The 13,861-nt window shown below is 36.6% G+C and overlaps 1 protein-coding gene across 1 annotated transcript; it reads right to left on the bottom strand.

Moving 5' to 3' along the window:
* Positions 1 to 3,260: 3,260 nt before the first annotated feature.
* Positions 3,261 to 13,410, bottom strand: LOC134741162 (dynein axonemal assembly factor 6). Its single transcript, XM_063673933.1, has 3 exons — positions 13,282 to 13,410; positions 6,173 to 6,378; positions 3,261 to 3,558 (listed from the first exon to the last, which is right to left on the bottom strand). Exons 1-3 carry the CDS (start codon positions 13,373 to 13,375, stop codon positions 3,301 to 3,303), a joined length of 558 nt encoding a protein of 185 aa, XP_063530003.1. The 5' UTR covers positions 13,376 to 13,410; the 3' UTR covers positions 3,261 to 3,300.
* Positions 13,411 to 13,861: the final 451 nt, after the last annotated feature.

The raw sequence follows: 13,861 nt of genomic DNA, 5'->3' as shown, positions 1-13,861 counted from the left end.
TAAATACAGCATCATAACCCTTAGAAAATGGTTTTAAAATGTTAAACTTAGATTACGCCATTACAAATAAGAGATGACTAAAATGCTTTTATTATGCCTTAAATGTACTTTTGTGCATATGACAGAGGCCAAAAAGCCCGATTTTATGTTTAAAAGTCATAACTAGCAGTCGATTATACATAAAAAGGAAAAATAGTAAAAAGGTACGCGAGAAACGCTGTGTTGTACGGAGGTTGTCCATGTTAAATATTTACTAGTCTATGACGGAAGCTAGCTTTTGTTGTATTGAGCTTTTAATTAACCGACAGCGACCAACATAAAAATGAGGGTTATGTTAGACTTATGTATTTGACCTAATATTATGTCCGTCCCTATGTTGTGTCTAAACTACCAAGCGGTTAAATCGATTTTAATGGTTAGTAGTACTATATTGTTAAATTCCTCTTATTAGCGAGAATATCACTAACCATATTAAAATTGTATTTTAAAATTTTCAAAATGCCGGTCTTTTATCGCAAAATATATGTTAGTAGAAAAAGTCTTAAACATATCGATTAGGGTCTCAAAATGATGGGTTTTAGAAGGTAATTCTTAAGAAAACTGTTTTCTGGTTTAAGTTTTAAAACTTCTTTACATGTTTCATGGAGCATGTTAAAACGCGCAAAACGAGAGCTCATTTAAACTAAAGAATAAAAGTTGTAAGACAAAATGCGGTCGCTATACAAAAATTTTCTTTCGAAAATGTAAAAACTCAACACTTAACAAATACAAATTAAAACTAAACTAAACCAATCTTAACCTATTATATCTACAACTGGGTCTACATTTCCTCGCTGGCTGGTCTGGGTTTCCTCGCTGGATGGTCTCGCCTCGTCTAATTGAAATTCAAAATTGTATAGGTACTCCTCCTCCTCGACTCCTCTGCTATCCACTAAAGTAATAAATATTGCCAAGCAACACAAATGCACCAATTAAGAAGTTTAATGAATTGATTGCCAATTAGAGCTAGGAAAACCCAACACAATGGGTAATCAATTTAAGATAATAAAGGACACTAGGACTGCCCCGTCGGGGTTCCGTAGTTGCCGGTCCGTCACCATAGGCAGACTTAAAAAAATCGGCCATAGTTACCCTTCTGTCCCAATAGCCTGCCTTGCACGGGGGCTATTAGTAAGTAATTAAGTATCATATACAGTGTAAACTCCATATAACGCCACTCGATATTATAAGCAACGTTGTTAGTAGCATAACTGAACCAATGTTTACTATTCTGTGATACATATTTTAAAAGTTGAATACGGAACCCTAAAAAGGGTTTTAGTACTTAGATACTATATTCGCGGATTTGCGTCCTGTTAGGTTGATTCTGTAAGAAGAGATGACATGCAAAAACTCGAAAACGGTTCAACCGATAATGTTCAAAATAGTTTTCACCGAAAGCCTTGTACTCGTATGTTTCACTTTCATGATATTATTTCATATGATCGCATGAACTGGTAGATAATGCTTTTTGGCATTAAGTCCGCCTTTCATACGATAAGTTTTACTTTTGTGGAATAAAGATTAAATATATAAACGTACCCTATATAAAGTAAAAAAACCTCAAAATGTAGAATGAATATAAATTGTATATATAATCGACTATTGTTTTATCTAAAATACGTACATATACAGTCGGTATATTTAACAGAACATACTTATGTACTTATATATACATACATGTACCTAAATACGTCTTGATCTTGAAATTAAATGGGTAAATGAGAACTTAAGTATCTACCCACCTAACGTAATTACTGTGTCAATAAACTAGCTTTAAATTACATTGATGTGTACCTAGGTAACAAGTTAACAACATCAAATAGGTACCTCTATGTATATTTTCTCACGCCATTGGTTCAATTAAGCGCGGCGCTAGATTCTAATCACGCCTCATCAAGGAATTTACGCCTTGACACCTAACAAAGCAGTGATTATTTTCAATAACCGACTCATTCTAATTGCGTGTAAGGACGAATTGAATACATAGGTACCATGGCGCCAAAACGCAATAGGCTATTCTACATTTTTTTTTAATATATTTATAGACCATATGGCTCGCACTGCCAAAAAGTTATCAGATCTCATGTAGAGCCAAGCATAGATTAATATATGTTATAACTGTAACATTTAGGTACCTTTCTTAAAGCAATTTTTCGCGTGAACGCGTTTCGCCAAGACGAATTTTACCGTTAGCGAAATTGAAATAAACCCTATTAGTAGGGTATTAAGTAAGCGCCTTGAGTATGCACTTTTGTCTCAGGAGATGCCGCTTGGCACGATTGTTCCTTAGGTCAAACAAAGCTGATTTGGTCCGGTAGCCACGAGATCGTACCGCGCTGACCCCCAAAAAGGGAGGGGAAAAGGGTCGGCTCCCCAGGTCCAATTTATGCTGTATTTCTTCCTGCTCTTAGCAACTAGGGCAAGTAATATATCATTTTCGTATAATTTAGGGACGAGGAATTCATTTTTGAAATAATGATTATACCTTTCCATACAAAAAAGTGATTTTTGTACAAAAAATGAAAATGTTATGTAATTTTTAGTGACAATTTTGGCTACTACAATCACAGTATGACGATTTGCAGTAAATAAAAAATAGACAATGTAGCCCATTTATTCTTCATTTTAGAAAATATAATTTTAAAGTAGGTATTCATAATTTTTTTTTCGTAATAGATAAAAATTATAGCGAGTGGCGGTTACGACTTCCATACAAATGGAACTATGGCCAATGTCAAAGATTAAAAAAGTTTACAAAAACACTGAATTTGGCATGTTAAAAGTAAAAATATAATGTTATAATTATTTTACCATGCGTTTTTGCCCTTTTAAGGTACAAATTTGTCGTTTTTTCTTTTTAATCGTACTAACTTTCCTAAATTATCCGAAAATGATATAGAACTTGCCTTAGTTGCTCAGACCTGGACGAATTAGACCTGGGGAGTTGACCCCCCCCCCCCCCTCTCTTGGGGGGGGGTGGCACGGTACGATCTCGTGACTACCGGGCCAAATCAGCTTTGTTTGACCTAAGGAACAATCGTGCTAAGCGGCATCGCCTGAGACTAAAGTGCATACTGCTCCATACGTTTTCTGTCCTTACTTACCCTACTACCTATAGCAGTAGGGTAAGTAAGGACAGAAAACAATACGGGTATTGGATATAAATTATGAATCAATGAGTTAGTAGAAAAATAATCAATGGTAGAAAAAGTGTAAAGTTGTAGTGTTCCGATTCAGTATATTTAAAACGAATATTACTTAGAAATTAACAAAATCAAACTCTCTTTGCAACATCAACGTCAAAACCAAAGTTTCCTCAGTGGGATCCCAGGAGGCTTTGGACCGGTCTGGGTCGATGTCGTGTGGCAGCGGCAGCTTAAGGCAGTACTGCGAGGAGTTTACAGTCACGCTGCTGGTGTCTACCGCCAAATCTATGTTCTCCTTTTTGTCGCCAGGCATTTTGATCCGGACTATGAGGTTCTCACAACTAGCCGAGCCCGGCGTTTTTGGACCGATCTGGAAAAAGATTTGAGCTGTATGACGATTTCTATAAATTTAATTAGGTGCCTTATGATATAGGTAGAACTATTTAGACGGATTAGGTATATCGAGTAAAATTAGTTTGAAATAACTACATCCCGACGTTTCGAATCCTTTACAACGTTCGTGGTCAACGGATGACTGAGAAAAAATATTCAGCTCTGTCAAAAGTATTAGGAGTAGAGAGGCATGTAACTCCTCCGGAGTTGCAGGCGTACATAGGCTACGGAGACTGCTTAACATCAGGCGTGCCGTAGGTATGCTTGTTTGCCACTGACGTACAGAAAAAAAAACAAAAAAAAAAGGTTCTTCAGATTGTCGGATAGTTTGGAAATTGACTAACTAATATGATAGATTTTTGGGTGATTTTCGATATTACCCGAACACATCCTAATGAGTTGTTACACATTTCAATTTGTGAAAATTTGTGTGACAAGGGAAATATTTACCTGTGTACTCGTAATCAACCGGCCTTTTCCTTATTAAAGTTCAACAAGTGGTTCGAGAAAGTTTAATGCTCCCAGATTTTTATCACATGACATTCATAGTCTAAAAACCGGCCAAGTGCGAGTCGGACTCGCCCACCGAGGGTTCCGTACTTTTTAGTATTTGTTGTTATAGCGGCAACAGAAATACATCATCTGTGAAAATTTCAACTGTGATAGCTAGATCACGGTTCATGAGTTACAGCCTGGTGACAGTGGTGACAGACAGACAGACGGACAGAGGCGTTTTAGTAATAGGGTCCCGTTTTTACCCCTTGGGTACGGAACCCTAAAAAGTAACATGCCTCGTCAACGCTAGTACCCATACGAACTTTGCCACTTGTATAATCAATTCACAGTATAATGATTCCTGTCAGTCATCATAATTTTTATTAGAGGTACCATCATTGGAGAGGATTATTGTATCGTGTATACACATTGTGTGTGTGTGTGTGTGTGTGTGTCACAGGGCATTGAGAGAAGTAGCTACGCGCCGCAGGGGCATCTATGGGCAATACTGCGTACGATGATTTGTTGCTAACGAATTTCATTACTATATACCTACCAGGGATGTTGCGGATGCCGATTTTTAGACATCCGCAGATGCGGATGCAGTTTTTTAAAGATTACACTTTAATGATTATTATTTAAAAAAACTAAACTTTTACTAATTTGAACAAGAATATAGGTGCCCCACAATCGCATTACTATACTAAAGTCCAAATAAAGCAAATTATTCACTTCTTGTCGCTGTCCGTCATAGGCTAAAGTGCTCGATCGACGAACCACAAAAACGAAACGAGATTCCTATTGGCTAATGACGAAATTACCTAGCACTTACGCCGCCGTTAAGACGTTCCTGTACCTACCTGTTCCACATCCGCATCCGCATTAAGCTCCGCATCGATTTTATGCGGATGCGGATGTTGAAAATAATGCGGAAGTTCCGCGGTTGCGGATGCGAATATTCGCAACATCCCTGATACCTACAAGAGGGTGTGGTGTACAGTATCAAATGAAACTTAATGAATGAGGCGGTGTGTTTAAGTATAAAAATATTTTTACACAATTTGATGAATAAGTATGAACCATGCCGATTCGTTTGATTTTGGTGCTTTTAAAATATGTATGGAATTTGTTTTTGCTCCTAAAACTACCTACCTACCCAAAAAATCTAAAAAAGGCAGGGCATTGCTATGGTGGCGAGTCCCACACACCCCCCCATCAATGGCCTTCTCGCGGCCGAGGGGACGGTGCGTAACAGCATTAATTGACCGAGCGTTAGCGAAGGTATCCGTTTCAGCTTGGACAAAAATGCTCCTCTGCATGTCGCATAATTTCTCAACATATTCTCGTGAAATTTTGTGAGACGGTTAGTTAGTTAGGTAAGTACATAGAATTGTTATGTCGTTCAGTGCCCACTTCACTTAAAGGTCCCTTATTATAGTTTTTCGTAAATATGTAATTCTTAAACGGTGGCCCGTAGCATAAAAATTCCATTACATAAGTACCTAATCTACAAAAAAAGTTTTGTACACTTTTTCGCTAGGATTAATAGGTACTTCAAAATATATGAAAGTGGGAAAGTTACTTATAATTTGTTCTAAGGTCGTATTTTTTTTAGTTTTTCGTAAATAACTCGTAAACGGTTGCCGGTAGCGGCAAAAAATAATCTGATACGTAAATAATATGCATGAAATTACGACTACCGTTTACGAGTTATTTACGAAAAACTATAAAAAGGGTTTTTACTGTTTATCACGGTTACATTTTATTGCATTTACCTATTAGTACTTTTATAGTGTTGGTATATGCTCTACAACCGTGTCCGTGGAGTTCCGACCCACCTACTTCACTGCCTCCGTTAAAAGTTAGTCCAGATCCGGCGAATATTTTCACATTTCCGTTTAAGAAATAAGCATATACCTAAGGGTTTATTACATCCATCCTTGCGGAAGGATCCAATGTCGGTACCGACGTAATATTGTTAACGATGTTCTTACCTATATATTTCGTGAAACGGAACACGATCCTTGCTCGGGCGTGACGTCGGTACCGACATCGGATCATTCCGTAAGGATGGATGTAATAAGCCCTTTAGGTACCTGAAGAAACACGTCCTCCGCGCTAACAGCTTGTCGATAATTCATAGTGTACTCCGGTGCCTTGCGGCTGTCCAGGCCTGCGCCCACGCGGCTCAGCTCCTCCGCCTCCTTAGCTTCTTGTTCCTCAAACTCCTCTATGGTCTTTGGGGTGCTTTTTATATTTTCGTTCTTAGGCAGTTTTCCTCGTGTTGAAGTAATTTCGCAACCTATTTACAAAAAAAAGTTTATATATATTTAGGTAGGTACTCGTACTATCGGTATCGGGAGTGTTGACGGTCTACGTCTACCACTTGCGAAAAAAATTGCCTCGATCCTTGCAACGAGCTAAACTCCGCCCAGTTACAGATACCCACCCAGGATACAGATAACCAATTAGGATACATTTAGGATTCTTAAGCTTAATAATGAAAAGGCTAAAAACAGAAAATGAGACAAACAATAGGTAGCAGGGCCAGTTTATTAGTTGTTATTGTGTAGGCTAAATTTCGCCCCTTCGCACAGATCACCAATTGACATGCATTTAGGATTCCTTATCTTAGTTTGCAAATGCTGACCACTACAAAAACAATGACGGCGATAAACTTTACCTGAGTCAAAGATAGATATAACTCTGTAATAGATGGATACAGTCTAAGGAAATAACGTGCATCGAAAATCAAGAATATTCGATTTTCGATTAGATGGCGCCACTACCTTTGGCCTGCTCTCGGATAGATGCCGTTGGCGGTTTCGTTTGTTATTTAACAATTTTAACGCATATCAGTGAAATAACATGGGTCAAAATCATATAAAAATAATTAAAGCAAATATTGCAAATAAAAAAATCATTTATCCATATATAAACAAATTTTTTGATATTTTTATTTTTAGTTTTAATCGTGTGTCGATAGATGGCAGTGAATTTACTGTGGCTACAAAATAAACTAATCCAATAGGATAGAGCGGTACTGTCATAAAAAAAGGTTAACAGGAAAAAAGGTTAACTCAGGCAAAGAGGATATAATAATATACCTTTTCTCAAACATGCTATGTAATATTGATATTACGTTCTTTATATTAGGCTGGGAAGTATCACGACTCCGGCGCGGCTAGACGAGGGGCCCGTAATGAAATTTCATATAAAGTTGCAGGCCTAGGCCGGGAAGTGGCTCTTTTTTAATTTCCATTTCACATATATTTGTGACACAGCATCATGGCATTCAGCCAAAAAAAAACTATAACCAATATTTGCTTATGGTTCGGAATGACATTCTGCCAATACCCCTTAAAAAAAACAATAAACGATAATTAATATATTTTGCAGTTTTATTTGTATCGAATTTACAAAAAATATATAAATAAAACATTATTAACAAATTCCAATAATATTGAACTGCAAATTTACCTACAAATACAGATTTAAAATATAGTTGGTCAAACCAGTTTGTCAGTAAACAAGAACAAAAAAACTATACTCATCCTTTTCTTTTGGGTGTTGGTACCAGTGTAAGACAAAGATAGTATAATTATCTGTCTATGTTTGAAATGAGACAGTCCTTTGACAAACTATATTTCATTTAAATATAAGCGGTAAAAATGTCTCCTCAAACACGCGTTGGTGTTTTTTTAATCGTTTTGGAGGTAAAGTTGAACATTTTTCATTGTGTATAATGTGTATCTGTAATTCTATTTTATTGGATTTATTGTGCGTTGTTTATTGTGTTATTTAATATGAGTTCCGACGAAAATATTAAATGAATACCTGTTAATTATACTCCATGTTTAAGGCAACGATGTATGTGAAGCATAATATCAACATAAAAAACGATGTAATCTTATGAAATAAAACTATGAAAACGGATTATATCGCGTATATTGAATTTATAATACATCCCGATGTTTATGTTTATGATGTGTATGACGTGTCACCCGTTGACCACGAACGCTGTAAAGAGTTCGAAACATCGGGATGTATTATAAATTCAATATACGCGATATAATCCGTTTTCATAGTTTTATTTCATGAGTAACTATCGCGGTAACCGAAGACAATATGATGTAATCTTAGTTATGTGGCTAAAACTACAGTCAGAAGGATGCAAGGCGAAAAATCAAAGATACATAAATATACCTTTGAACATTTGTGTAATAAATTGATTAACTACATGTGTAAAATATACGACACGTGTGATAAAGATAGGTACAAGTGGTAGTTATATTTTGTGCCTAGTTTACTTTTAGTTTCTTTAGAATTAAAACTTTGATTTCGTGGAGATTTCTTTATTTATTTCATTGCATGTTTGAGAAAAGCACTATACACACATCGGCGTGAAAAGGGGTTGTCGGCCTCATAACTATCCGGCCTCACTACGTTCGGCCGTATATATGCATTCGGCCGGCAACCCCTTACTTCCCGGCCTCTGTAGTAATGTACTATTTTTTTCAACACCCACATTTTTAAGTGCCATGCTATTGGTGGTTATGACTTCCGTGTTATCGCCTGACCGCCTGCAATACGTTTAAACGATTTTCGCCTTAACCTTTTCGACGCAGTGTCAAACACAAAAGCTGTCTTCTTCTTTTCTTGATGGACTTGAGGGCGGTGTTGCCCGTAGCCAATGTCACGTAAAAGGGTAGAAACAAAATAAATGCTCTTAGAGCACGACGCTGTTCGGTGGTTGTTGTAGTTGTCTCGTAAAACCGATAGCTGGATTTTACGAGAAGCACGTGGACTACCGGCCGTTGACTCCAAAATGGTGGTTAAACACGCTTTGAGATTAATTCTCCATTCACTGCACACTACCACATTAGATTATTGTATAATAAAGCTATCGATATTACACTTTAAACAATATTAATGAGCAAAAAACAAAGGAATTAATCACGAGGCTACTATCAAGATGGCGTTCGAACCGGAAGTCTCACAAAAGCTGTCACTCGGACGCCACGTCACCGAAGTGTCAAAACTGAAATTGGACTTTATGCACATGCACGTAGGTCTATGTTGCTCTGTGGTCTTTGACCGCTTAATCCGTCTTTGGCGTTGCACCTCCGGTGCCGATATACCTACTTAATTATATCCGTCATTGGCGTCCAAGGGCCTGACACTCTTTGATAGAGAAAGATAGTCTTATTGCGATTCCTATAAGAGGAAAGAGAAAATAGTGCCATCCCAAGTAACACAGCAAAGCATTATAACGACCGTCTTACAGCATTTCTGAATGCTTTTTGCATTATAAGGCTAGCCCTATATCAGCCCTATGGACGTCCATAGGGCCGATATAACTCTTGTTTGGGCACAAGCTTTACGGCTATGAATCCTAAAAAGGTTCACACAGTTGCCAATTAGCATTACAGGCACATTATATTAGCATTACTATGGTCAAGGAAATTGCCAGTCACAATAAAGAAGCATTACTATGGTCAAGGAAATTGCCAGTCGCATTAAAGAAGCATTATTATGGTTAATGAAATTGCCAGCCGCACTTAAAAAGCATTATTATGGTTAAGGAAGTTACTAATTCCATTACAGAAGCTTTATACTAGCCGTTTTGTTGATAATGTAAATGTTAATAGCATTACTAAGGCATTAAATAAGCATTAGAATGTAGTAAAAGCACTATTAAAGCTACTTAAATGTCAGCAAACAGATCTTAAATAAACCCTACATCATTGCAAAAACATCTTTAATACCAGTACAAAAAGTTATATTTGTAATTTCCATACTCTATCTTACTAATGGATGGACGAAATTATAAGAAAAGAAACTATATTTTTGTCAACAACAAGGAACATTTATAAAAACAAGGTAAGTTACTGACTCGTGTAATTTATGTTATGCATCAAATATTAGTGCGCAATGAAGTTTACTGTAAATGTATATATAGGTATATGTTTAATTGAATTTTTTTACGCGCCCGAGATACGTTGAGGATTTAATAAAAAGTGTAAGATAATGATATGTGTGGAATATCTAAAACAATTGTAAATTCCTACAAGAGGGCGAATCTTACATAACTAACATATTAAGCATTGGTATGGGGTATTAACTTAAGTGATATCACGGTTATATACGTATATATTACTTTATAAATAGGCCCATAGAATCATGATTTTAGGTTATAAAATATGTACACAATGGCGTCGGTCCATAGCAGCCGGGTGAACCTTTAAAAATGCTAATTAATGCCCCACGCATTATATGGACGCACGTTTGTGCTAATTAACAGCATCTGGCATTTTTTTACTGCTTTATAATGTCGCTGTAGAACCTAAGGCACTAAAACCAGCTTCAAGCGATATTGGCTTATTAATAAACCATTATTATGGTTCACGTTAAACGTGGCCACGTGGTGGCTTTAAAATGGCTGTTAGATGTAAACTAGAACTAAGGAGATCATTAAACATGCCAGCTCTAACGTTAACGCTAATGCTAACGATAACGATGTTGGATTAACGTTAATGCTATAATACTGCTGTTGGCATTTTTTTACTGCTTTATAATGTTATTGTAGAACCTAAGGCGCTAAAAACAGCCAGAAGCTGTACAGCAAAATCGTGGTTTGCTGCACTAAAACTAATGGCCTTACAGTAGCATTTTAAAATGCCATTATCGAACCAGTATACAGTTTCAGGCACCATAATGGCTTCAAAATGCTGATATAAAGTGTTAAGATGCTTCGTGAACTTATATAAGTGTTTATGCGCACCTTAAGTCCTATATAAGCTTACTATTTATCTGTTAAAATGCTTCCTGTGTTACTTAGGATGCTTTGTCCTTATCACCGACCGGTTTTTTTTTTCATGGTCGGGTTATGGCAGCATAAGTAGGAGGCGATGGCGAAATACCGAAATTTATAAGAGTGAAAGAGAAAAAGGATTATGCTGCCATACATTAACCTGTCAATACAAGAATATGTCTTTCTCTTACCCCTGGTCGCTCGGTTTCATGTCTATAACTACTACCGTAAAACTGTACAACTTTGCCCGCTTTTTGCAGTCTTTTACTTTTTTTTAAGTTTGTTGGTCCATATTGCATTACTTATCTGTGGCAATAACATATTGGCATACTCTTCTTTGTGTGAGTGAGCAAACCATAGTCGAAATAAGTTTCTGTACTGTAGAAAATGGGTCTTAAACAGGCGGGCCAAAAAAATGAAAAAAATTCAAGATTGCCCACTTTTACTTACAGTCTCTTAACTCCACGATTATCAACTTTATGGTCATGACTCAAAGTCTATAATCCAGAATAAACATGGCATAGTTTTGTCGTATAGGTATTAAGTCACTAAGTTTAGTAATTCACCTCCAAACTTATGTGGGCAGTCATAAAAAAAAAATTGCGATTCTTCATACAAAATCCTAAATATGCTAGGGTTGTCAATTTTCACTTTTACCCAAATTATAAAGAAACAATCAAAAATCAACATTAATTTTTTTTAACTGCAAAGGAAGTATACAATAATATAAAAAATAACAAGAATATTAATTATTCAAAAGCACTGCCATTTTTACTAAGCATTAAAAGTAGGTAACTACAGAAAGATAACATAACAAGAAACTTTTTTAAACTGCAAAGGAAGTATAAAGTAATATAAATAAAGCGGTTGTTGCTTATATTTCCTCTTAAAATTAGCAGAATAACTTTAAACAACGTTGCATGGTAAATGCCTCCTCGCAAGTCAATAATAACATACCTACTAGTGACAACCCTAACTGTAAAAATGAGCTGGGCAATGTTGTGAAAAGTGATACGTAAATACGATCACGAGATTGCCCACGATCATAATTACAAAAATAATGCATATAACGTGTTGAAATTTCGTCTACATCGTTTCTAAGCTACATATTATTTACAGTTAAAACTACATCCCTGTAGGACTCTCCTGGACCGATATCCCACCGAAGTTTTTTTTTTTTTTTGCCTGCCAAAAAACACGTCCTCACTTGAAGCCGGCTCACGCGTGACTGAAGTTAGGCACACGTCAACTAATAGGCCAGTGTTGCCAGCAATATGATTAGCTTTAACCACAGGTTGAAAAGGGAGGTGTATCTGTTACTAGTTTTATGATATTTCGCTTCTACTGAAATGTGATGCGGTGGGCAAAGCTATGTTGAAAAGGCAAAGTTGTAACTTGCTACGGTATATACTATGTCTATGTTGGCGTCCAAAAGGTTAAAGGTGGTCGACCGTCAACGCTCCCGATAGTACAGTCAAGGGCTTAAATATATATACATTCCCAAAGTTTCATAAATATGTGTACGCTCTTACACCTTAGAAAATAAAGTCGTGTTCACATATTTTTGAGCCATTTGTCTGTATCGATATTTTTGCCTTCGACTGTACCTGTACTATAGTGAGCTACAACCTCCAAAGACAAATTTTAAATAAATATTAGTGCAATATTATCTATTACATTTAATATTGAAGAAAAGAAAAAAATGCTTGACCGCCACGATTATTTTATAGGTAACACGTAACAATAAGCAATTTAATGGGTAGGTATTACTAGGTATGTACCTACTAAACAAAGTCAAAGGGTTTCTTTAAGTATAATAAGGTATCGCAATCCGCAATTAATGTGCATGAGGTTTCAATTCTTAGGAGTTTGTATGAAAATGTGGTAAAAGTTCAAACCAATAATTGACCAAAGAGGGCGTGATTGTATAAAAAAATATACTTAGGTACCTATGTATAAATAACACTGACTTAAGCACCTATATTTTAATAGGTAGAAACAAAACCGGCCAAGTGCGAGTCGCACTCGCGCACGAAGGGTTCCGTACCATTACGCAAAAAACGGCAAAAAAAAACACGTTTGTTGTATGGGACTTGGGAGCCCCACTTAAATATTTATTTTATTCTGTTTTTAGTCTTTGTTGTTATAGCGGCAACAGAAATACATCATCTGTGAAAATTTCAACTGTCTAGCTATCACGGTTCCTGAGATACAGCCTGGTGACAGACGGACAAACAGAGACATAATACGGACGGACAGCGGAGTCTTAGTAATAGGTAATAGGGTCCCGTTTTTACCCTTTGGGTACGGAACCCTAAAAAAAGAAGAGTAACTTGAAGCTTAAATACCCACGTAAGTTTCAGCAGCAAATTCCTTCAATAAGTCACTTACCAGAAGAAGCCAAGTCCTCGCCCTGTATCACGTCGGGTTCCGGAACTCTCAACAGGTCCACTAACTTCTCCATGTTTCCCGGTGTCAACTCCATTTTGGCACGTTTCTCGTGACTTTCTTCCTTTAAAATAATCTCACCGTGTCACACGGATATCGTTAGTAAAAAATTAAATATGCTCTTTGAGTTCAATTGTAATTATTGACTAATTAAGTTGCTTGGAAACGGTTACCAATGAGACATTTTTTTTTATCTTGACTTGTACCCATGGAGTACTTATATAAGTATATATAGTCTCCATGCTTGTACCCATTTGCAGTTAGAAAAAAAACCGGCCAAGTGCGAGCCGGACTCGCGCACGAAGGGTTCCGTACCATTACGCAAAAAAATCACGTTTGTTGTATGGGAGCCGCCCTTAAATATTTATTTTATTCTGTTTTTAGTATTTGATGTTATAGCGGCAACAGAAATACATTATCTGTGAAAATTTCAACTGTCTAGCTATCACGGTTCATGAGATACAGCCTGGTGACAGACGGACAAACAGACATCGAAGTCTTAGTAATAGGGTCCCGTTTTTAC

This window comes from Cydia strobilella, chromosome 4, assembly GCF_947568885.1.
Source record: "Cydia strobilella chromosome 4, ilCydStro3.1, whole genome shotgun sequence".
Lineage (NCBI taxonomy): Eukaryota > Metazoa > Arthropoda > Insecta > Lepidoptera > Tortricidae > Cydia > Cydia strobilella.
Note: the sequence above shows the minus strand (reverse complement) of the source record. Positions and strands in the feature narration are given on the sequence as shown.